Source organism: Prionailurus viverrinus, chromosome F1 (assembly GCF_022837055.1).
Source record: "Prionailurus viverrinus isolate Anna chromosome F1, UM_Priviv_1.0, whole genome shotgun sequence".
Classification (NCBI taxonomy): Eukaryota; Metazoa; Chordata; class Mammalia; order Carnivora; family Felidae; genus Prionailurus; species Prionailurus viverrinus.
Window position 1 is genome coordinate 33,636,432 of NC_062577.1, and position 26,790 is coordinate 33,663,221.

The 26,790-nt window shown below is 33.9% G+C and overlaps 1 protein-coding gene across 1 annotated transcript in view; it reads right to left on the reverse strand.

Annotated features, from left to right (window-relative positions):
* F13B (coagulation factor XIII B chain) overlaps positions 1 to 26,447 on the reverse strand; it is a 30,871-nt gene extending 4,424 nt beyond the window's left edge. Inside the window, exons 1-10 of the mRNA XM_047840953.1 lie at positions 26,384 to 26,447; positions 22,876 to 23,076; positions 21,385 to 21,570; positions 19,159 to 19,335; positions 18,504 to 18,680; positions 15,769 to 15,948; positions 15,495 to 15,680; positions 14,250 to 14,432; positions 5,474 to 5,674; positions 4,552 to 4,734 (exon numbers count right to left, since the gene is read on the reverse strand). Coding sequence (XP_047696909.1) covers positions 4,552 to 4,734; positions 5,474 to 5,674; positions 14,250 to 14,432; positions 15,495 to 15,680; positions 15,769 to 15,948; positions 18,504 to 18,680; positions 19,159 to 19,335; positions 21,385 to 21,570; positions 22,876 to 23,076; positions 26,384 to 26,447 — 1,738 coding nt within the window. The remainder of the gene's footprint in view (positions 1 to 4,551; positions 4,735 to 5,473; positions 5,675 to 14,249; positions 14,433 to 15,494; positions 15,681 to 15,768; positions 15,949 to 18,503; positions 18,681 to 19,158; positions 19,336 to 21,384; positions 21,571 to 22,875; positions 23,077 to 26,383) is intronic.
* Positions 26,448 to 26,790: the final 343 nt, after the last annotated feature.

Below are 26,790 nucleotides of genomic sequence, written 5' to 3' on the forward strand. Positions count from 1 at the left end.
CAGCCATAACAACCAGGACTTAAAGGGTCAAGACCTAGAGTAATGGGAGGTGCAGAGAATGAACGTGATACTTGGCATGGGTTTTTCCCTTGAAGCATTTGCCTATTCTTGACTTGTGTGAAGTGAGAGCATAAAGGGCCAAGCAGAAAGTGTATGGAAAGCTATATTAAACTGTTGGTAGTCTTCCAGTAATATGATAGCCAGTCAAGAAGGAGGAACCTTAGTATGAACACCAAAATTCTTAGCGAAGAAACTTGCAGGGTTACATTCTATGAGTAGAGGCAAACAAAGGATTGAAAATAAGCCTGGAAAAAACTTCACTTCTAATTAGATTGAGACCAATTTCCCCTACACTATTATCCAGAAGATGAGATGAGTATTCTCTGGAACAAGATGGCACTGTTGCTTCAAGCTTCTAGAAACTTCCATGAATAATATTTGATATTCAATCAACTGTTAATAAAAATAGCAAGAAGTTAGGCTAGAAATAGAAATAGGCCTACAGATGATCCAGATAATGGAATTTTCAGACAAGAACTTGAAATAAGTGGGATTAACATGGTGAAGAAATGGAAGTTACGGTAAAGACTTTCATCAGAGAACTCAAATCTACCCGCACACAAAAGCATAAAGTGGACATTTTAGAAATGCAAAGATATTGAGAGCTTAGTAGATGAATTTAAAGCAGACTGGACACATCTAAAGAAAGGGTTAATGAATTGGAAGATATATCAGTAGAAAATAGCCAAATGGAAACAAACAAAAAAAAAAAAAGATAAAAGATACCTCCAAAACCTATGAAAAAATATCAAGCCACAGATTCAAGAAGTGCTACCAACTTGAAGAATGAAATGCTCAAAGAAACCCACATCAGGCCCAGCATAAATAACCCACTGAAGATAAAGGGGAAAAGAATCTCAGGAAAAAGAAACTTAGTTTCAAAGAAGTACAATTATGAATAACATTAACAAACAAAAACTACAAAAGGCAAAAAAGGATAAAAAGACATCTTTTACAGCACTAAAAGAAAAATGAGGACCAAACTATCTTTGGCAAAAATAACTCTTCAAAAGTGAAGGAAAATAAAGAAATTTGCAGACAAACAAAAACTGAGAAAATAATTTAAAAAAATAATATTTTTCAGGTGTATGGAAAATGATCCCAATCAGAAACAGAGAGAAGCAGGAGAAGATGAGAAACAAATCACTGAAAAAACATAAACAAATCTTAAAGAGTATTTTTTAACAACATAATATTCACAGTATCATTGAGACTTAAACTGTAAGGAGAATGAAATGGGTGACATGGTGGTACAAAAAGTGGGAAGGGTAAATCAAGTCAAGGTGTTCTGGGTCCTGGAGAAGTGGTAAAAGTACTAATTTGTATGCAATTGTAATAAGTCCAGGTTGAATTATGTAATATCTATGACAACACTTAAAGGAAGCCAAGAGGAAATTATAACCAACAAGCTAGTAGAGAGTAAAATGATATGAAAAGAATTGATTTACCCAAAAGAAACCAAAAAAAAAAAAAAAAACAAACAAAGAAAAAAGAAAAAAAAAGAGAGAGTAAAGAATACAGAACACATAGGATATATATCTAGTACAGTAAGATGGTAGCTATAAATCCCAATATATCAGTACTTATATTAATATATAAATAGACTAAATACTATAAAGAGAAAGATTGTCAGACTGAAAAAGTATGCTTTTAAAATTAACTATATATTGCTTATAAGACATACATATTGAAAGTAAGAAACCAAAAAATTGACAGTTGAAGGATGATAAAAATGTATGCCTTGTAAATACTTGTCAAAAGTGCACTGGGACAGCTTAAGTAGACTTCAGGCAAAACAAGAAAAAACAAAGCATGGCATAGACAAAGAAGACTCTCTTAAAGTTTGGCGGGGCCAATACACCAAGATTTAATATGCTTCAATTTGTGTGTACCTAGAAGAACAGAGTGAAAACACAAAAGCAAAAATTGACAGAACTAAAATAAGAAATGTTTTTAAATGCACAGCGGGAGAGACTTTAACATACTTCCTTTGACAACTGATAGAAAAACAAACAAACACAAATCAGCACAGATATGAATGAACTTAACATGGAAAACAAAATTCAACTGACATGTGCAGCAACAGTGAATCCAACACTGACGATTATTTATTCATTTATTTCAAAAGAACATGTACCTACCACAAATACAGTAATAAAGTAAGTATCAAATGAAACTCAAAGGATTGATATAATTCAAAGTACGTCTCACTGGTGTTCTATGTAAGTGACGCATGACTAAATTGTACTCCTGAAACTAATATTACACTATATGTTAACTAACTAAAATTTAAATAAATACCTGAAATATAAAAAAAAACAAAAAAAAAACCTTTAAAAACTAAAAAAAAAAAAACCACAAGTCTTATTAAAAAAAAATGTCTCAAGGGATTTACATTAGAAATCAGTAACAAAAGAAAATCCTCCAATGTTCAAAACCTAAAAACCTCAGAGTGCGTACAAGATATCAAAATGGATATGGATCAAAATGAATCAAAATAAAAAAATATATATATATATATATTTTCTTTTTTGAGAGAGAGAGAGGGAGACGGAGAGTGCTAGCTGGGGAGGGGCAGAGAGATAGAGAGGGAGAGAAAGAATCCCAAGTAGGTTCTTTATTGTCAGCGTGGATGTTGAGCAGGGCTCAATCTCATGACTGTGAGGTCATGACCACAAGATCATGACCTGAGCCATCCAGGAACCCCATGATATCATATATTTTTAAACTGAGTGACTGAATGATAATAAAATTCCAAAATGTAAAAACGTGTGGGATAAAGTTAAAGTTGTGCTCAGTAGGAAATTTATATCCTTAAATTCATATATTAGAAAGAAAACAAAGGCTGAAAATCAGTAATTTAAGTATCTATCTAAAAAGCTAAAAGAAGATCTATAGGGGCACCTGGGTAGTTTAGTCAGTTAAGCCTCTGACTTAGGCTCAGGCCATGATCTAACCATTTGAGGGTTCAAGCCCTGCGTCGGGCTCTGTGCTGATTCTTTGGATTCTGTCTCCCTTTCTCTGCCCCTCCCTGGCTTACATTCTGTCTCTCTCTGTCTCTCAAAAATAAATAAATGTTAACACAATAAAAAAATAAAAAATAAAAATAAGATCTATAAAATAGACTCAAGAAATTAGAAGAGAGGAAATAAGGATAAGAACATAAACTAATAAAATCGTAAGCAACATTTGATGATGCAAATACTAGTTGAGAGGCCTAGTAAAAGTTGTAGACCCTTAGTAAGACATGCCAACAAAGAAAGAGATACGTATTAATAGCAGTAAAGGCAAAAGACTCACCACTAAAGGCATTAAAAAGAATGTAAAAAGATGTTGTGAACATTATGTCTACAAATTTGACAATTTAGATAGACAAATTCCTAGAAACCACCCTACAAAAACTGACAGCTGTCATTATCTGTCCTCAAAGAAAAATTGATGCCCAAATTGCATGTTTTATGGATTCTTACAATTACTAAGGAAGAAATAGTACCAATCTTACACAAATTCCAGAGAATTCAAAAAGAAGGAACATACCAATTCACCATATGAAATAAGTAGAAAGTTCATACCAAACCCAAAAGGAAAATAACAGACTGATCTCTCTCATGAAAATAGATGCAAAACTTCTAAGTAAAATATAAGCAAATAAAACCCAACAACATGTAAAAAATCATGATTCATCACAACCAAGTGTGATTTATTAGAGGAATATAATCCTGCTTTTAACAATCAAAAAGAAGCAATTATAATTCTAGGGGGGAAAAGTACTCATATAGTCATTTCAATAGGTATTGTTAAACACTCCCTGAAGATTAAAAAAAATTAGAAAAATAGAAATTAGAGCTTTCTATATTTTTAATTCGATTTTTAAAGACTTTATAACACTGTAAATAAAGATGAATTATTGAAAGTTTTGCTTATGAGTTTGGGAAACAAGATATCCACTAACTTCTTCTATTCAGCATTGTACTCAAGTCCAAGCTGGTGAAATAAAATAGCAAATAAGTCAAATATGGACACAAAAAATTTTTCTTTTTATTTAAAGATATGCTTTTTTTTTTGACTTCTGAGAATCTTGGTAGATATTGTTACTTCTACTCAGATACTTCACTAATAAGGCATTAACTTGCTTCAACTTTCTATCTTTGTTTCCCCATTGCACTCATGTTTCCTATTATAGTACCAATCACACTGAATGATAATTGTTAACACGTTTACCCACACCACTATGACTTAGTCACTGTATAGCCCCATACAACACCAGTATCTGGTGTATATATGCATTTAATAATACTTGTTAGAACCAGCTGGACAATAGTTATCTATGATCTACAGGAAAGAAGAGGAACTAGTGATTGAATAGGTACACTTAAGCACAAATATAGCAAATTAAGCATTATAATAGTGTTATATCAACTAAAAGAGAATAGAAAGTGAAAAAATATGGCTTTTATTTTATTAAATAGTGGGATATTTAGTAGTACATACCTAAACATGATGGTGGTGTAGTCCACACTCCATCTAAGCAATAGGACTCCCTAGACCCTTGAAGGAAATGGTGATCAAAACATCTGTATTCTACTGAAGAACCATTTTCGTAGATGCCTATTGTTGAACTAATCATGACTCCATTTTTAATAAGTGGAGGATATGCACACATTCCTTTAGATTCTGCAAAAATAATTTTAGAAGGATATAATGAATTTCCATAGTAAGCATCCAATACTTTAATAATTGCTATGGAAATAAAATGGCACATTTCATGTAAAAGCATTTTTAAAATAGCTGTCAAATTTCAAATATTGAGAGCATTTCTGTAATAACTTAATATCATAAAATTGATTATTGCAAGAATTAGAATCTTATTATAAAATTGAAATACACATTTAAAACTGGCAAAGAATTAACAATCATGATTTTATTTTTCCCTTTTTATGTAGCCAAAAGTGAAAATGTATGAAACCCCATTGAAGCCAGGCTTTCTGTATGTATCTTCTTATATTTTTTTTCTTATTAAAAGTAATAGTTCCATGTCCAAGGAGCACAAAGAATCTCCCAGTCTGTATCAAGATCTTTTCTGAGACAATACAAACCCAGCAAACCCCAAGAAGGGCAATGTTTTCCAGAGCTGTTGATTGCTCACATTAGGGTGATCAGTCCCCTGATAGTCTGGGGATATTTATAAGACCTATTAATTTCTCCCTTTATAAAATTGACTTATTGGAATTAAAAGATGTCAGCATAGCCATCTTTTTTAAGTATTTGTGCTTACTGGAAATTAATCAGATCATTACCAATGTTGTATATTAGAAGATGATGATAGTGAGTTGTGTAGGGTCTTTCTTATACTTTGAACCCAAGTAGTGATATTAATCACTTGAGAAATTGTCAGAAAACACTATTGTTTTACCTTTTATAATACATAAAGGATATCTCACTTCTCCTCTATTGCACTGTACAGATAATTCAGACAATGGGGTTGATGGAGATAAGTCATATCCTTGTTTACATACAAAATCTATTAAATCTCCATGTAAGACCTTTCCTTCATACTTCCATTTCATCTCTATGTTATTTCTTTTCATGTAATCCACATTAATAGTACATGGCTCTGTAAGAAAAAATGTTCTGTTCAATTATTTACTCATTTGACAAGTATGAAGCTTAATATATTTTTAAAATAAAAATCTTGATAGGTATCAGAAGCAATGTTTTATATTTAACATTTACATTATTAAAACCCCTCAAACATATACATAATAAAATATACATTGTATTGCTATCAAATGAATTTATACATTTCTTATTATTATCATTATATTATAAATTTAAACCACTTAATTTGAACGTTAAAAATATTGTTTAAGCTACAAAAGATGCACTTAAGACTTAAAGGTACATAGAGACTAAAAGTGAAATGATACAAAAAGAAATACGATGCAAATAGAAGTAAAAAAAAAAAGCCAGGGTAGCAATACTTACATTGGACAAAACAGACTTTATTTTTTTTTAATGTTTATTTATTTTTGAGACAGAAGGAGACAGAGCATGAGTGGGGGAGGGGCAGAGAGGGAGACACAGAATCTGAAGCAGGCTCCAGGCTCTGAGCTGTCAGCACAGAGCCTGATGCTGGGCTCGAACCCACAAACTGTGAGATCATGACCTGAGCTGAAGTTGGATGCTCAACCAACTGAGCCACCCAGGCGCCCCAGACAAAAGAGACTTTAAAACAGACTATAACAAGGGACCAAGAAGCATTACATAATGATAAGGAAATTATTCCAATGAGAACATATAACACTTATAAATATCTATGCACCCCAAAATTGGAGTTCCTAAATGCATAGAGCAAATATTAACAGACATAAAGGAAAAAATTGACAAAAATACATAAGTAGTAGGGGACGTTAACATCCCACTACATTAATGGATAGATCATCCAGGTATAATATCAATAAGAAAACAGTGTCTTTGAATGAACTTTTAGACCAGAGGGTCATAACACATATCCCTAACACATTTCATCCAGAAACAACACAATACACATTCTTTTCAAGTGCGCATGAAACGTTCCCAGGATAGATCATATGTTAAGCCACAAAACAGTTTCAATAAATTAAAAAACATTAAAATTATATCACACATCTTTTCTTACAACAACAGTAAGAAACTAGATGTCAATAACAAAGAAAAAAATGGGGAAAAAAACCCACAAACAGGTGGAGGCTAAACAACATGCTACTACACATCCAATGGATCAATGAAGAAATTAAAGAAGAAAATTTTTTTAAACATGGATATAAATGAAAACAAAAATACAGTGATCCAAAATATTTGGGATGCAGCAAAGCAGTTCTAAGAGGGAAATTTATAGCAATAGAGGTTTACCTCAAGAAGCAAAAAAATCAAATAAACAGTATAACCTTACATCCAAAGGAACCAAAAAGAGCCCAAGGTTAGTAGAAAGAATGAAATAATAAAGACAGCAGAAATAAATAATACAGAGACTAAAAAAAAAAAAAAAATAGAAAAGATCAGTGAAACTAGGGGCTGTTTCTTTGAAAAGATAAATCAAATTGATTAGTCTTTAGCCAGACTCTCAAGAAAAAAAGAGACAACAAAAATAAAATTAGAAACAAAAGAGAAGTAAAAACTTACACCACAGAAATGCAAATGATTATAAAAGAATACTACAAAAAATTATATGCCAGAAAATTGGACAATCTAGAAGAAATATATAAATTTCTAGAAACATAATCTAAAACCGAATCTGGAAGAAATAGAAAATCTGAGCGGACCGGGGCGCCTGGATGGCGCAGTCGGTTAAGCGTCCGACTTCAGCCAGGTCACGATCTCGCGGTCCGTGAGTTTGAGCCCCGCGTCAGGCTCTGGGCTGATGGCTCAGAGCCTGGAGCCTGTTTCCAATTCTGTGTCTCCCTCTCTCTCTGCCCCTCCCCCGTTCATGCTCTGTCTCTCTCTGTCCCAAAAATAAATAAACGTTGAAAAAAAAAATTAAAAAAAAAAACTTTAAAAAAAAAAAAGAAAATCTGAGCGGACCAATTAATAGTAACAAAATTGAATTGGTAATTTTAAAAATCCCCAAAAAACAAAAGTCCAGGACCAGATGGCTTCACAGGTGAATTCTATTGAACATTTAAAGAAGAGTTAAAACTTATTTTCCTCAACTATTCCAAAACATAAGAGAAGAAGGAAAGCTTCCAAATACATTCAATTAGGCCAGCATCACCATGATACCTGAGCCAGACAGACGCTACAAAAAAAAGAGAACTACAGGCTAATATCCCTGATGAACATGGATGAAAAAATCCTCAACAAATTATTAACAAACTGCATTCAACAATACATTAAAAGAATCATTCACCATGATCAAGCAGAATTTATTCTGGAGATGCAAGGATGGTTCAATATTCATAAATCAATCAATATGGTGCACCACATCAAGAAAACAAAGAATAAAAACCATATCATCATCTCAATAGATGAAGAAAAAGCATATGACAAATGTCAACCCACAGTTAACATCATACTCAATGGTGAAAAACAGAGTTTTTCCTCTCAGACCAAGAACGAGAAGACAACGATGCCCACTCTTGCCACTTTTATTCAACATACCACTTGAACACTCTGGCCACAGCAATTGGATAAAAAAAGGAAATAAAAGGCATCCAAATGGATAAGGAAAAAGTTAAACTGTAACTATTTGTAGTACATAATACTATACACAAAAAACCCTAAAGACCCCACCAAAAAACTATTTAAAATAAAAAAATGAATTCAGTAAAATTGTAGAATACAAAATTAATACACAGAATTCAAACACATTTGTACACACTAATAACAAAGCAGCAAAAAGAGAAACTAAGAAAATAATTTTAACTTTATTTATAAATATGTCCAAAAGAACAAAATACCTAGGAATATACTTAACCAAGGAGATTAAACCTTTACTCTGAAAACTATAAAACTCTAATGAAAGAAATTGAAGATTACACAAAGAAATGGAAAGACATTCCATGCTCATGGGTTGGAAGAATTAATATTGTTAAAATGTCCATACCAACCAAAGCAATTTATAGATTCAATGCAATTACTATCAAAATACCAATAGCATTTTCCAGAGAACCAGAACAAATAATCCTTAAATTTGTATGGAACCACAAAAGAAAAAGCAATCTTGAGAAAGAAGAACCAAATTGGTAGGATCACAATCCCAGATTTCAAGATATACTACAAAGCTGAAGTAATCAAAACAGCATGGCACGGGACAAAAATAGACACATAGGTCTGTGGAACAGAATAGAGGTGCAAAAATGCTCATATGGTCAATTAATCTATGGCAAAGGAGGCAAGAATATTACAATGGGAAAAAGTCTTTTCAATAAGTGGTGCTGGGAAAACTGGACAGCTACATGCAAAAGAATGAAACTGGACCACTTTCTTATACCACATACAAAAATTAACTCAAAATGGATGAAAGATCTAAATGTGAGACCTGAAACCTTAAAGCTCCTAGAAGAAAACATAGGCAGTAATCCTCTTGACTCTGGCCTTAGTAACATTTTTCTAAATATGTCTCCTGAGGCAAGGGATACAAAAGTGAAAATAAACTATGGGGATTACATCAAAATAAAAAGCTTTTGTGCAGCAACAGAAACCATAAACAACACAAAAAGGCAACTCACTGAATTGGGGAAGATATTTGCAAAGGATATATATGATAATGGGTTAATATCCAAAATATATGAATAAGTTATACAACTCAACACACACACACACACAGACACAGACACACACAGACACAGACACACACACACACACACAAAACAAATAATCCAATTAAAAAATGGGTAGAGAACTTGAATAGATATTTTTCCAAAGAAGACATATAAATTGTCAGCAGACACATAAAAAGATGCTCAACATCACTCATCATCAGGGAAATGCAAATCAAAACCACAATGAGATAGGGGACCCTGGGTGGCTCAGTCGGTTAAGCATCTGACTTCGGCTCAGGTCACAATCTCATGGTTTGTGAGTTTGAGCCCCAAATGGGGCTCTGTGCTGACAGCTCAGAGCCTGGAGCCTGCTTTGGATTCTGTGTCTCCCTCTCTGTCTGCCCCTCCCCCATTTGTGCTCTGTCTCTCTCTATCAAAAATAAATAAATGTTAAAAAAAATTTTTTTTAATAAAAAAACGCACGATAAGATATCACCTCACACTTGTCAGAATGGCTAGAATCAAAAAGAGAGGTAACAAATGTTGGTGAGGATGTAGAAGGGGAAAAAAAAATCACCTCGTGCCCTCTTGATTGAATGTACATTTGTATAGCCACTGTGGTGAACGTTGCGGAGGTTCCTCAAAAAATTAAAAATAAAAATACTATATGATCCCATAATTCCACTTCTGCATATTTACCCAAAGAAAATGAAAACACAAACCCAAAAAGATATATGTACCCCTATGTTTATTGCTGCATTATAGACAATAGATAAGATATGGAAGCAACACAAGTGTCCATATAATGGAATATTACTCAGCCATAAAAAGGATGAAATCATGGGGCACCTGAGTGGCTCAGTCGGTTGAGTGTCCAACTTCAGCTCAGGTCATGGTCTCTTGAGCCCCATGTCAGGCTCTGTGCTAAAACCTCAGAGCCTGGAGCCTGCTTCAGATTCTGTGTCTTCCCCTCTCTCTGCCCCTCCCATGCTCATGCTCTGTGTCTCTCAATAATAAATAAATGTTTAAAAATTAAAAAAAAAATAAAAGGATGAAATCATGTCATTTGCAACAATATGGATGGACCTACAGGGTATTAAGCTAAGTGAAATAAGTCAGAGAAAGACAAATACCATATGATTTACTTATATATGGAATCTAAAACGTAAAGCAAATGCATAAACAAACAAAAAGCAGCAACAGAGCCATATATACAGAAAAAAAATTGATGGCTGCCAGAAAGGAGTGGGGTATGGGGACTGGCAAAATGTGTGACCCTTCACACATTGTGGGAGATACAGTCTTCCATTATGGAATTAATAAATCATGAAGATAAAAAGTACAGCAGAGGGAATGTAGTCAATGGTATTGTAATAGTGTTGTAAGGTGACTGATATTGGCTACATTGGTGGTGAGTGTAACATAACTTATAGACTTGTGGAATCACCATGTTGTATCCCTCAAATAATGTAACATTTTGTGCCAACTATACTTCAGTAAAAAGAAAAAAAAACATATATATATATATATATATATATAATAATCACTTAGGTTAAGCATGATTTCCCCCCTCTAAATAAAAATCATGACATAGCAAACATATTTACTGTATAATATTTGTGGGACACCTACCACTTGAGATATATCAAAGAACAAAACAAAGATCTCCACCCTCATGGACCTTACCTTCTAAATGGGAGTAACACAAATGAACTAGCAGTAATTAAAATAAATACATGGGTTTTATAATTTGTGGCCATCTTAAAACCACATATAATAAATTAGATGGGGAATAAGTAGTGGAGGGAGAGGAGGGGCTATCAGAGGGATGGGGTAAGGGAAGTAATTTTTAAGTCAAATGGTTGTGATAAGCCTAAGTAAGAAGTAGTATCGGCACAGACTTGCAGAAGGTCAAGGAGTGAACCATGGCTTTTCCTGAGGGAAGGGCGTTCCAGAAAGAGGAAACAGCCCTGAGGTAAGAGCACACTTGTCTTGTGTGAGGAAGAGCAAGGAAACCAGGGTGGCTGGAGTAGGAGACAGGGAAGATCGGCGGGAGGTTGAAGAGGTTCATAATGACTGGAACAATAATTCACAGATGGAAGATTCTGCTCCTTACACCATTTTCCCCATTCGTAGTGAGAGTACTTGCAGTTTCTGAGGACAAATAAGATGTACAGAACTCTGCCCTCTTGCCCTGATGACAATAAATGGTCTTCATTCGGTATCTGCTTTGACTTATGAGCACCAAGTCTATGTGTCTCGAGATGATTGTTCCAGACAGAATGACAGATTTCCTTAAACCTTGTTATTCCTTGTGAGGTGTTTCATTACTAGCTTTTCCATTGCTATTTCCATTTAGTCTCCATCCTCAGAGATGACTGTACTTCCATCCAATGCATTATCAATCACATCATCAAAGCCTTAATATCAAAAACTTTTATAAAAATAGGAAAGCAATAGAAAAGCTACAGGTAGGGGTGCCTGGGTGGCTCAGTCGGTTAAGTGTACAGCTTCGGCTCAGGTCATGATCTCGTGGGTTCAAGCCCTGCATCAGGCTCTGTGCTGACAGCTCGGAGCCTGGAGCCTGCTTTGGATTCTGTGTCTCCCCCTCCCCACCACCCCACTCATGCTCTGTCTCTCTCTCTCTCAAAAATAAATAAAAAACATTTAAAACATTTAAAAAATTATAAAAAAGAAAAGCCATAGGTAGACATATCTGAATTTGCATGAGAACAGTAGCTTAAGAATGATTTGGAATAGAGAAACCACAAAGGAGATGTGGAAAGAGCTTACGATTTAAAATTTAAACTTCTATATATGAAAACAGTATAAAGAAAAAGAAAATAAAAATGGTTGCAATATACATTGTTATATCTTGCATCATTGTCAAGTGAATAATATAATTTATACTAATAAAACTTTTATTACAAATATAAAAAAATCAAGGTCATTGGAAAAAAAAAAAACAACCTGTGGCCAGCCACCAGAAAATTGACAAATGCTCAATTGAGTAATACTTAAATAACCAAATCAAATAAATAAACTCAATTTATTAATACTTAAATAAACCAAATTAAAATAATTTTAATTGTTGGATTAACAATATGTGAAGATTAAAGTGTAAGAAAAGTGCTACTTGGATTCACTGATGGTAGGGTCATAAATCAGATTAACTTTCTCAAGGACAATTTGACAATTTACAGAAAAATAATTAAAATTCCAAATTTCTTTCATCCAAAGTTCTCCTTCAGAAAATCTGAAAAAAAAAAGCTAAAACAAAATAAGACATGTGAAAGAAACATACTTAATTCTAAAAATCAAAAACTAAAGTGTTTTTTCAGCATGCAAACATTTAGTACAAAAAAATGTACTGTTTGGAATATAAAAATGTTGAAACCACACTAAACTTCCATTAAAAGTGATTAATTTAATTATGGCATATCTGCATTATAGAATACTATGCATCAGTTAAAATGTATATTGTACAAATATATCAAACCACATTCATAATATAGTTTGTGGGGAAAAAACAAGTTACATAGCCTCTCATGATAGCATATATTTTTTATAAATATGCGTTGCGTGTGTGTGTGTGTGTGTGTGTGTGTGTATGAAAAGGTTTAGAAAACCATTATCTAAGTAATTAACAGCTTTTGTTTCCTCCTAAGTTACTGATATTTTCTGTTTTCTTCTAGTTGCTTCTATATACTTATTTTTTTAGTAAATAACAATGATTTACATTTATAGTTTGAAAGGCTAACATTTTTAATTAAATTACTATTTTATTTTAACTTATAGAAAGTTTATGATACCATTACCTATTTGTAGAAGTCACAATGTAAGAAGTTCATTGCAACTGTAGTGACCAATTATACTCCTTTAAATATAATTTTGACTAGCAATGTCAAAAATGAAGCAAATATATAGGCTTGAAATGAAAGGTGAATATTATTTTCTGAAAGTTATCTCAATTTAGATAATTATTTAGATAGCTGCCTTAATTCTCCATTTGACACATTGTTAACTATATACCATGTCTTAATGCAAAATATATTTAAAGTAATTACAAGCATGTCTTTATTTGCTCAGCAAAACAAAAGGTGATCATTCAAGTGAGGAATTGATAGCCAAGAAAGCTATTAACAATATGCTCTAGCAAGGAAGGAACTGGATTGATTATCCTCTCCAAATGACATTCTGGAGACAATATAGGAGAGATGCTGATGATCCTAGTAAGGGAAAATTTCAGTTCAGAGAAAGATGACACGAAATGTAACCAGTCACAAAAATGTGAATATATTTAATGCCACTGAAATGCACATTTACAAATGCCTAAGATGGTAAAGTTTTATTCATATTTTACTACAATTTTTAAAAAGTAATAGGTGAGAACTAGTGGAGTTTTAGACCCTGTGATATTAGATTTTCTGCTTACAGAAAAGCGAAGGGATATTGGGATCAGCACTGGGTGTTGTATGGAAGCCAGTTTGACAATAAGTCATATTTAAAAAAATAAAATAAAAACCTCCTAAAAAAAGAGAGAGAGAAGGGAAAGAAAATATTTGGGAAAAAGTTTATACAAAATTCATCTTTTCCATGCCATAAAACGTGTAAAAATCACATAAAAATAGACATAATCATAAAAGAAATTCAACGTGTTCTGTTATAAACGAAGTTCCAGGGATCTAATGTACATAGTGGTGACTATAGTCAATAGTATTGTTTTGATACTGGAATGTTGCCAGGAGAGTGGATCTTCATAAGGACAAGAACGACAAAAAATGGTGATTATGTGAGGTGAAGGAAATGTTAACTAACCTTATTGTGGTAAACATTTCAAAATACATATGTGTATCAACTCACTGCATTGTACACCTTAAATTTACACAATGTTATATGTCAATTACATCTCTTTATTTAAAAAAAACCACAATGTGTTCTCTATCTTACCTAAGCAAACGGGTGGGGTTGACCATCTTCCTTGTTCACAACGAGATATTTTTGCCCCACTCAATAAGTAGTATTCATTGCATCTATATTCCACAGAGGATCCTGTTGCGTAGCTTGCTAGTAATCCATCAACAACAGCCCCATTTATTACAGCAGGTGGAGGCTTACAATTCTCATTATTTTCTAAGGAAAGTGGTTATTTTAAAATTAATATGAACTTATAACAACATAACGATATCATAAAGTTACCCATACTCTAGTTCTTCAATATTTAGGACAATTGATTCAGGACAATTGATTTCTAAATTCTCCAGAAATGAGAAAAATGCTATTCAACTCAAATATTTTAAAAATTTACTATGTAAGAATAAACAGCAAATGTTTCACCTAAGAACACATATGCATATGTGTCACTTTTTTTGCTTATGAATGAATCATAATAGAGATATTCTTAAAATGTATGGAAAGGTAAACAATAACCCAAATATTATCGTCAGTTTTTTTTATAGTTTATTTTTTTTATTCTCATTCCCTTCATCTCAGATCTCAGTCAATCCGTGGATGAGATTTTCTACTTTTCCTCTCCCTTTAGTTTTTTTCTTATCTGCTGATTTCTTTAGCATCCTTCATAGCTTTTCTCTTATGCAATAAATATCTTAAATAAACATGTTTGTGGAGATCTTTCTAGGAGAGCTCGAGAAATGAGAAGGATGACAGGAAGGATAGCACCTAGGAGTGGCAGTATAGCTTGCTTGTGCGTATCAGCAAAAGACCAGAGACCTGTCTCAGAAGGATGTAGGGCTCAGACTGGCCAGATGCATAAGTAATATCAGAAGGACTGACTCCAAGTCAGTAACAGAGTGCTCTAATATAACTTTGCAGGACATAAAGGGAGAGGAAGTAGATCATGATCATGGCCAGTCACCCAATCCAACATGCCCTTATTTACTTCTCTAATGAAGCACACTGTCACTTATGTAATTTCATATAAAGCTCAGAAATCATGGTATAAAATAGGTCAGATAACAGTGCTTAGCACTAATGGACATTCAAACATCTTTTTTAGTTTCCCAATTCTTTATACTGGGTCAAATTCTATGGATGGCTGCACACACACGAAAACGGTAGTAGAGTAGGTGCAGTAGTAGGCAGTAGTGTCTTGCCATAAGTGTGTGGATTAAATAAGGAGAGTGAAAAATTGTACGGAATTGGCTTAGCTGTTGATGGTAAATATAGCATACATACCAACACACTCAGGAGGACGTGTCCAGTTTCCACGTTTACAAGTTATTTCTTTTGATCCACGGAGATGATACCCGCTTTTACATTCATATGCCACTGTATCCCCATTGTAGTAAATCGTAGAGTGTGGGTTTGCCGTGCCATTCTCAATGAAAGGTGGGTCCTTACAGGCTATCTTCTCCTTTTGTTCTGCAAAGAAACAAATGAGAGGAAAGAGACCATTTAGCTACACATGCAAACCTCATTTTAGGGAAAGCTTATTCAAGGTGTTGCTAACCAATGCATTTTGGAGGTTCTGTCCATTTTCCATTTTCACAACGTATTTCTTCTGATCCCTGTATCTCAAAATTAATTTCACATTCTACATGGACTACTTCTCCATGACGATAAGTTGTTGAATGTGTTTGGATTTTGGAGTTTAGTGGCAGAGGTGGTGGAGGACATCGGTTTCTTCTTCCTTATAAAAAAAATCACCATATTTAGTCATATAGTTACAAAAATAATAGGTAGATTTAATAAACACATTCATTGAGCCAAGCACCATAGGAAGTATTGAAGACAGACCCTAGGTCACCCCCTTGATCTCCACTTTTGATGTGTTTGTTGTTCACTTCCTTGTGTGATACCCCTCTCCACTGAGCAGGAACTGTGACTTCCTTCTGACCAATAGAATGTGGCAAAGACGAGGGGATGATGTGATTATGTATGTATAATATGCAACATAATACTGTAAGGCCATTCTTGTCGAGAGACTCTCTCCCTGCTGATTTTGATAAAAAGCACAGTCCCACATTGTGAGCTTCCAAATGGGGAGACAACAAGGCCAGGAGCAGAAGGCTGACTCCAGCAGGCAGCTGGGAAGAAATTGAGGCTCCCAGCTCAGCAGTATGAAAAGCACACAATGCTGTCAACAACCACAATGAGTTTGAAAGCAGATTCTTCCCCAGTCAAGCCTCAGATGAGACTGAAGCCCCAGCTGACACTTTAATAGCAGTTTTGTTAGACAAAGATGCAGAGGATCCAGATAAGCTATTCCCAGACTTCTGACCTACAGAAATTATGAAATAATACAAATGTGTTGTTTTAAGCTGCTAAATTTGTAATCGCGGTGTTATACACCAATAGAAAACTATAAAAGCAAGTAAATTAAAACAGCATTCATTATCTCCTTTATTCCTAAAGTAACTTTATTAAGCAGGGATAATTATTTCTCTCATATAGATAAACTAAAGCTTCTGAAGTAAGTATATTAACTATTAACTGGTGGATCTGTTCTTGTACCATGTCTATATGAATTAAATAAAATCTTCTTAACTATTCTAAAATGCAGACTGTATTAATTTCCTGTTGCTGTTGGGACAAATTATCACACTTAAGTGGCTTAAAATAGCACAAGTTTATTCTTTACAGTTTTGGAAGGCAAAGCCCAGAACCAGTTTCACCGGTCTAAAATCAAAACATCAGGAAAGCTGCATTCCTTCTAGAAACTTTAGGAGAGAATCAGCTTCTTTGCCTTTTTAAACTTCTGTAGGCTGCACGCATTCCTAGGCACACGATCTTTCCTCTTATTACTCCAACTTCTTGCTTCCACTGTCACATCTCTATTCCTCTTCTGTACTCAAATTTCCCTCTGCCTCCCTCTTGGGATTACATTTAGGGCCCACATGGATAATCCCAGAAATTATTCCTACCTCAAGATCCTTAATTTTATCACATGTGCAAAGTCCCTTTTTATAAATGAGGTAACATTCACTGGCTCCAGAGATTAGGATATAATTTATTATTATTCAGCCAACTACACTGCCTACCTAACATCTAATGACTATTTACTAGAGAAAATAACAGGGCATGCTGGCATGCTGACTAAATTGGATGGGGGGAGGGGGGTAGGCATAATGTAGGTTTGCCATTTATTTCTCAAATAACATGCGGCAGGTAATTTGCTAACAATCTTCCTCTCTACTGTTAGACCAAGGCTCTTGGGCCGGACTGGAAAATTAAAAACAAAAACATTGACGTTATCATTTGGTGCATTTAAAGAATTAGGATCCTTCTGGGCAGTCCCATCTCATACCTCTGGTCATCTCCCTCTTTCACCCTTTCTAGCTTCACCCCCTCTTCCAACTTCCACTTTCCTGTCTTCCTCCTGCCTGTCAATAATGGCATTATTTTCTATATTACAGAGAAAACAGAGGCTATCAAGACCTTTACTTCTCCCCATCTCTCCCAATTCTGAAACTCCTACTTACCTTTCCGTTCCAATACTATCCAACACCTCCAAAAATGCTATCGCACCCCATACCTCAAAATCTTCAATGTTCGTTCAAATACTTTATACCTGACTTTATTATATTTGTCACATTGCATCAATGTGTTCATTTTCAAATGAACAATTTTCAAATCTGTTCCCTCTGCTAGGCTAGGATCTCTTTCATATCTCATTGTAGGTACATTTAAATGACTGTTGAATTGTTGTCTTCCAACAGGTGATCATACTATCTTCTTGGACATGTCCAGTGATAGAAATTTACCCCATGGATTACATTTTACAATAGCTCTTACTAGAAGATCATATTTTTCATTTTTACTCTGGTTAATATTCTGTTGATTTTTCTATTCTTTACGCCCAGTATTCTGAAGACTGTATTTTCATATCAGGAAATATGTAGCCAGATAAGAAAGAAACCCTCACAAAGCTGCCAGCTTGGAATAATTGAATCTAGTAATTCTCAAAAAGAAAATGTATTCATTGTTATAAGAGATTTAAATTTATAATAAGAGAGTTTAAAAGTTATAACCACTCTACAAACTAATGCAAAATTTAAGATTTCTTCAAATTTAAATGTATTAAATATTGGTGAAAATAGTGCTGATTTAAAAGACCATATTTATCTTAAAAGATAGCACTCAGGTCAAGGATTAGATATCATCAGAAACATTTTTTTTCATAAAAATTAAAGCTGATTAAGACATGATATTTTATTTGTATGAGTGTGAAATTTTTAAAATTACCTTCACATACAGGAGATTCTGGATACCAACCAAAGTTATAGCACTGAATTAAATCAGATCCACTTAGATAATAATTTTCATGACAGAAAAACTGAACTACATCTCCTTCTTCATAAGTTTGCTTTATAGGATGAAAATAACCATTTTCTATTAATCTTAAAGAAGAGCACTTTAATTCTAAAAATGAAAGAACGACATAAAATACAAAAGAAAGTGTCATTTTTTCTGTTGAACAAAATTCATCTATTTATATATCATATCTGGAATAGAAATTAGTAAATTTGCCATATTTTGAAATACATATAAAAGCTTGTCAATTCCTATATTTATGAAATATCATTAGGCTTATGTTAATTTAATTATCTGAGCTAAAAGAAATTCTGCTATTTGAGAGCTTTATATTTATTTTTTATTTTTTTTTTAATTATTTTTTTTTCCTGTGTGGAGGCTTGACTTTCAACAGACCTCAGCAAGGGAGCTACGTATGAAACCCCTGAGAGCTTTAACTGATCAAAACCTATGATCGACATAATTAAAACCAGAAGCAAAAACAAGTATGAAAAATGAAACATAATTAGGGTGACAATTTATATACATTTCCATATAAGAGAAAGTTTTTAAATGAGACCAGATCATCTTTAAAATGAGAACGTACTGGTACATCTTGGTGTGAGAGACCATCCATATGTGCGACATTCTACCTCCTCTGCCTTCCTTCCTCCAGCTGTATAGTAGCCCGCAGTGCATTCGTATTGTACTCTGTCCTTCACCTGGAATGTTTTCTGCGTTGTGGAATAATTTCCATGATGTAATTCAGGGACCAAACATGTTTCTAAAAAAAAAAAACGTTATTTATTTTATGAATTTTATCACTAGAACAATAATATTAAAAAGAAATCTCAAAATGTATTTTCACAAAATCTTGAGCATATTTGGTGGAATCATCTTTGGCAAAATTGAAAAACAGCCAGTTTGCCTTTGTCTCTCTATTCCCTTTTTTTTTTTTTAAATACACCTTGTGTGTTAATGCACCAGTCTTATACTCTTTTTCCTAAAAAAAAAAAAAAAAATTATTTTGAGAGAGAGAGACAGATCTGCACAAGCACAGGAGGGGCAGAGAGACAGAGACAGAGAGAGAGACACAGAGAGAATCCTAAGCACATTCTGTGCCATCAGTACAGAGCCTGATGCGGGGCTCAATCTCACCAATCATGAGATCATGACCTGAGCCAAAACCAAGAGCTGGTTGCTTAACCAACTGAGCCACCCAGGCATCCCCTCTATTCTTAAAATTCTACTCTAGTGTAGTTGAAAAAAGGCCACAATTCAACTAAAGGCTTGTTCAGTAACAATTTTTTTATTATGTGCCATCTGAGGATTTGTACAGTTTAAGCAACTGACAACACGTTAACAAAGTATGTCTATTCAAGTTACTGGATTATTTTAAGTGTATCCGATATGGGTCTGCCAATAAAAATCATGGGCATTATCCTGAATTCTTCTTTAATAAAGGAAATAGTAATTTACATATGTTGCAAGGAACAGGTTTAAGGTTTTTTTATTTTATTCCATTTCATTCTTTTCTTTATTAGTATAAAGTAGGAACTGCTTCCACCTTTTGGCTGTTGTGAAAAACTGCTGCTGGGAATGAACATTGGTGTAGACTTCTGAGTTCCTGCTTTCAATTCCTTTGGGTATATACCTAGAAGTGGAATTACTGGATCGTATGATAATTCTATGTTTAACTTTTAGAGGAATTGTCACCAATCCATGTGTCCATCAGTGGATAAATGGACAAACAAAATGCTATATATATATACATATATATATATGTATATATATAATATTAGAATGTTATATATGTATATATATAATATTAGAATGTTATATATATACATATATACATATATATATAACAGAATATTATTCCATCGTAAAAAGAAATTAACTCTGATACATGCTAAAACATAAATAAACCTTGAATACATTGTGCTAAGTGAAATAAGCCAGACACAAAAGAACAGTATTGCATGGCTCCTCTTATACAAAGTTTCAAAAATAAGGAAATAGATAGAGACAGAAAATAGAAGTTACCAGGTACTGGGGTATGGTGGGGGGTATAGGGGATTATTAAAGGTAGAGAGTTTCTCTTCAGCTTGATGAAAAAGTTTTGGAAACAGCGGTGATGGTAATGACAACATTGTGAATGTACGTAATGCTACTGAATTGTATATTTAAAAACAGTTGAAATTGTAAAGTTCATGTGATGCGTATTTTGCCACAACTAAAAAACAAGATGAGGTCTGCCAACGGTTTGAGGGAAGAAAAAATGGATGAATAGGTGGAAAACAGGGGGCTCTTAGGCACTGAAACTATTCTTCATGACACCTTTCTGGTGGATACGTATCCTTAGACACTGGACAAAACCCACAGCATGTGTAACATAAAGAATGAACCCTAATGTAAAGCATGAATTTGGTTATACATTGGCTCATCGATTGCAACAGATACGCCTCACTCAATGCAAGATGTTAATAATAGGGGAAACTGTATGTGGCCAAGGGCAGGAAGGGGTATATGGGAACTCTCTGTACTAGCTGATCAATATTTCTGCAAATCTAAAACTGCTCTAAAAATAAAAGTCTATTAATATCAAAACAAATAAGTAGGAGCTACTGGAGTAGGTGTGTTTTAGGAGTTGAGAACCCCTGGGTTAGGGAAACACCTAGCACTTAAGAAAAACAATATAATACCAACTTCTTGCATTTGCAGACATGATGAAAAATAAATTCTATTAAATAAAAATGCCTATCAATATAAGATAGTACTAGCCTCACTGTCCCTTTTCTTCGGTTTTAGGAAATGGTTCTTAAACACATACCATGTTCCTTCCTGCAGGTAGGTTGAGAAGACCATCCATCAGCAAGACATTGAACCACTTCTTCATCCTTCCCTCCAGTAGTTTTATATCCTGAATTACAACTATAGCGCATGTTCTCTTGAATTTTGTACCATAATTTTACATCAGAGATGTAACCATTTGTCAGCTCGGGCTTAGTGCATTTTTCTATGGGAAAAAAAATTCTTTGTTTAACTTGGTGAACTTAAGTTTCTTTTACTTAGTTGTAAAAATAAGGCAAAAGTTTAATATTATTCTTGGAATTTATTTATTTATTATTATTATTATTTTAATGTTTATGTATTTTTTTAGAGGGAGACAGACAGAAAGAGTGTGAGCAGGGGAGGGGCAGAGAGAGAGGGAGACACAGAATCCCAAGCAGGCTCCAGGCTCTGAGCTGTCAGCACAGAGCCCGACACAAGGCTCAAACTCACGAAGAGTGAGATCATGACCTCAGCTGAAGTCAGATGCTTAACCAACTGAGCCACTCAGGTGTCCCTATTATTCTTGGAATTTAAAGAATGAAGAACAAATTTCACTCCCAAATTCCTTAATTTTGGAAATATCCTGTATGTTCTGTAACAAACTTCAAAAATCGATTCAACTTCATACTGACATTCTTTGTATTTATTAACTTCAGTTTTTATAGTGACACCTACACCTATCACATCTACTTTTAGAAAATTTAACAGCGCTCTTCCACTAACTAATTGTCATTAATGGCGAGTAGAAGCAATTTCATTTGAATTTACTTCCTAATATTTCTAAGTCCACTGTGTTTGACAATTTTTAACACTGTGTAACAAAAGCACATACCGACTTTCTAAATAAAAGAGATTCATCTAAAACCTCTACTCTGCAAAACAGAGCTTAGAGAATTCTTTGTTTGAGAGAGGTCACCTGTTCTGATGGAAGCTAATTAATAGTTTGACTATAGGGTAGCCTGGCATTAAATAATGAGACAGGCCCATCAGATTTATTTTTCCTAAATTTGAACTCAAAATTCAGAAAACACATTTTTTAATGGATATTATGGGAGAAGAAGTTGGCGCACAAAGGAGAGATGAGTCTTTCAAAGGATAAAACACTACAGTAACAATCTTACTCTTCTTCCTATGGCCAGTGACAAGCATTTTTTTCTGGCTTCCTATGCACATTATCTGTATAAGTTCCTCACTCCTTAAAGTAACTTATTTGTATCTCTGTTTCTGGCAGTATGATAACACCAATTTCAATAAATGTTTTTATTCTTTTCACAGGGTATTACTGAAAATAAAGACAATAGCATTTTAATAAGAAACATTATTTATAGAATTTAAGAATATGCCTTCATTTTGTAACAGAGACCCTGGACCAGTAATTTTGTTCTTAATCTACCAAAACTTTTCACCACCAGCCAGGTTTTATTGGACCCTTACAGACTACTCTCTTCGCATATTATACGTATTTTGTGGACACAGGCCACCAACTCACTGAAGCATCGTGGTTCTGGAGACCAGCCCTCTTGGGTACATGTGATTCGCTCCTCTTGTTTTCCAGTTGCCGTTGAATAACCAGCCAAGCAGGAAAATGACAATTTTTCATTTATTCTCATTGGAAAGTAATAGCTTTTAAAAGGATAATAATATTGGGCAATCCTTCCATTTTCCACACTAGGAAAGCCACAGGGTTTCTCTGAAATGAGTAAATATCAAGATGAAAACTGAAAAACATACCTAAAACCATGAAACCAAATGGCAATACTTTTTTTTTTCTTTTTTTCTTTTTTTTGAGGAGGAGGAGGAGGAGGAGGAGGAGGAGGGAGGGACAGAGGGAGAGAATCCTAAGCAGGCTCCACGTTCAGGTGCGGGGCTCCATCCCACAACCATGAGATCATGACCTGAGCCGAAATCAAGAGTCAGCTGCTTGACTGATGGAGCCACCCAGGCACCCAACATTTCTAAATTCGAAATGTTTACAGCCACTTTAACTAGTACTTCTTTTTATTAACTAAAATTTTAAGGCACTTCTGTGACAATTTTTCAATCAGAATTAATCTGCTTGTAATCCCAATACCCAACAGTAAGAAGAAAATTGGTTAGGCCACTTCCTCAGGGAAGCTTTCCCTAACTTTGTAAAACAACACTCACTAACAGAAATATAATGCAAGCCACATATGTAATTTCAAAATCTCTAGTAGTCAAGTTAATAAATGGAACAATTGAAGTTAATTTTAATAATAGGTATTATTTGACCCCTTCAAATATTAAAATTATTTTTCATTATTTTTTTCTTACTAAGTCTGAACTTCAGTGCGTATTTACACTTACAGCACATCCCAGTGTGGACTCACCACATTTCAATAGCTGTATGTGGCTAGTAGTCACTATACTGGATAGCAGAGTTCTAGAACAGGTGAAGTTCTGCTTAGGATTTGCAAACATACAGAATTTTTAAATGAATGGCTTTTTTTTTTGTTTAGAAAGAAAAAGACAACCCATTAAAAATAAATAAAAGACTTGAGCAAGAGATTTACAAAACAGGATATGTAAATGGTCACAGACCTAGTAAAAAGTACTCAACTATCTTCGGCGATATTAAAGCAAAATATGCACATACCATATTTAAAAAGCATTCATCCCTTATGAACATTGATGCAAACATTCTCAACAAAATAGCAGCAAAGAGAATTCAGCAGCGTATTAAAAGGACCAATGAGCACGTGGGCTTTATTCCTGGAATGCAAGGATTGTTCAACATACAAAAATCCATCAATGTAATACACCACATCAACAACATGAAAGAAGAAAGAAAAAAAGTATCTGTGCACCCAAAGACATTTTAGAGAATGTTCGTAGCAGCATTATTGGTGTAGTCCCAAACTGGAAACAATCCAAATGCCCATTCATGGTGGAAAAGTTAAACATATTTTAGACTATGCATTCAATGAAATTGTACATAGCAATACAAGTGGTGAATTCTGAATGGTGACTCTCACAAACATATTATTGAGTGACAGATGCCTGTCACACATAAGTAAATATTATATGTACTTACATAATATTTTTATCGAGGTATAATTGATATATGACATATTAGTTTTTGGCATACAGTATAATGATTACACATATATATTTGTATATATTGCAAAATGATCTCACAATAAATATAGTTAACATCCATCACCACACAGGTACAAATTCTTTCCCTTGTGATGAGTACTTTTAAGATCTACTCTCTTAGCAACTTTAAAATATACAATATAATATTATTAACACACATGTGAATATATATATGCCAGAGAAATTATAACAAAGAAATAGGGTGATTATATGGACAGCATTCATTTCAGAGTTATTTGTAGTTAGAAGCAAATTAGAGGTAACTATGTGTCCGTGACTAGGAAGATGGATAAGTAAAATTTATGAAACACTATGTAGCAGTAGCAACAAAATAGATTGAGCAACATGGAAATATGTTTAAATGATAGCAAGTAAAACAAACCAGTAAGGAGAGAAAATCTATGGCAAGCTTTTATGTGAATGTCAAGCACATACACAAAAGCAGACATAGTTCAGAAAGATGGTTACATATTTAAGAATATATCAAACACATTATAGTGGCTCAGTTTGATGCTAGGGGAAATGGAGTTGGGATCAGGGATAAAGGGAAGAAATATATAAATAGAGCAAAAGTGGCACCTTTCATAGGCCAATGATGATTGCATGCTATGAAATCAGTTATTGCCTGTTAGGTTTCCAGTGGGGGTGACCATGAGACTGTGGTCCCTGTCTTCAGGCAGGTTATTTTTCTGTTTTCTTGGGAGAAAGAAGATTATGACCATGTAAAAATTAGGAAATTATCTAGAAAATGCAATGTCTTCATGATATAGATAATAGAGAACTGTATCAGCTGGTTTTTCTCTATTTAGACAGGAAAATAAAACCAAAGGAAACTATTCCTAAAAAATAATTTTATTGTAGAATTAAATGTATCAAATAAGATGAATTCTATTTATTCCACTTTTGCTGTTTTAATAGCAGACTTTTTTGGGGTACACAATTTGTAGTAAACTCTTCACCTAAAAGGCAATTATAATCTATAGGATATTTTATTTCAACAAATTCCCTAAGGTGTTTATTTTAGAAAAGCCTTATTGCTGTGGTTTCCCATTTTGTATATTCACTCTGCTGACACCTAATGACCTGTCTGATTTCTTATCCCTACAGCTTAATTATTTCTAAATAATCCACACTTGTACACTGCCTACCTCACATTCGCTAATTCACACGCTGGAAAGTCTGGCGATGAAGATTTCTGAGTCAGGGAGTCAACAGATATTGGTTTGTTTGGACACTCTTGATTTGCAACCGTTGTCCCACATAATTATTAATAGAGTTCCCTCTCACTCTCAAAAGTATCCTTGTCTGTGTAATCAATTACATGGTCCTCCTGATCACAACTTAAAGATTGAAGCCAATAAATAAATTAGGGTAAAAATCAAAGGGTGAAGAGTCAAAAATCTTGATGATTTATGGCTATTTTTTCTTTTCAGGTTTCCCACACTAACATCTCACTTTATGAACAGAGAATTAAATTTGTACAAGCTTTGCAGTGTTATGAATCAATTCCATTATGAAGTTAGAATTAAGATTAACATACGACTTCTAAATGGTGGTACTGTTAGCCTGAAAACCCTTTGAGGTATTTAGATCCTAATCTCCTATGCCCTAAAACCTAGAGATACAAAGCAGGATTTTGTTTTGTCTTGTTTTGTTTTTCTAAAGACTACAAAATACTAAATACTACAAAAATACTTACTAGTTATGCCCAAAGGAAAAATAAATCTGCCTAACTATAACAAATTCTATTTATAAGAACTGTGCTTTTATAAAGTTGATACACAAAAATGAAAGACTATATTAAAAGTTCAAGTTAAATGGATGTTAGAATTTCCCTTTATGGTTTTTAGGGAATAAAGAGTATTAAAAATTCAATTTACCTTCTGCATAGAGTTCTCCTGAGATGATTAATACGATGATAAAAGCCAAGTCTTTCGACCTCATCTTCAGCGGTGTGCCCCAGAAAGATTGTAACAATTGTAAAGCACTAGGGACTCCTCATTAAGTACACAATACTTTGCCGGAAGAAAAAGTTAATTATTTACAACATCTGTCTAAGTCTCTTTGTGACAAGACATATCTTCCATTTAAACCATTTTTGGAATAATGTTAAAATAACACAACTATGTTAATTGACAGAATTTTGGGTGCCAGAGTCCAATAAGGGCATGATCACCTATAAGGGCAACAAGAGCGGCAGCATAAATAATTAACTCAGACTGCATAAAAAACAGGGTAAATTTTCAACTTCAATTCCCTATTGTAAGTCCATGGACTAAAGTTCACC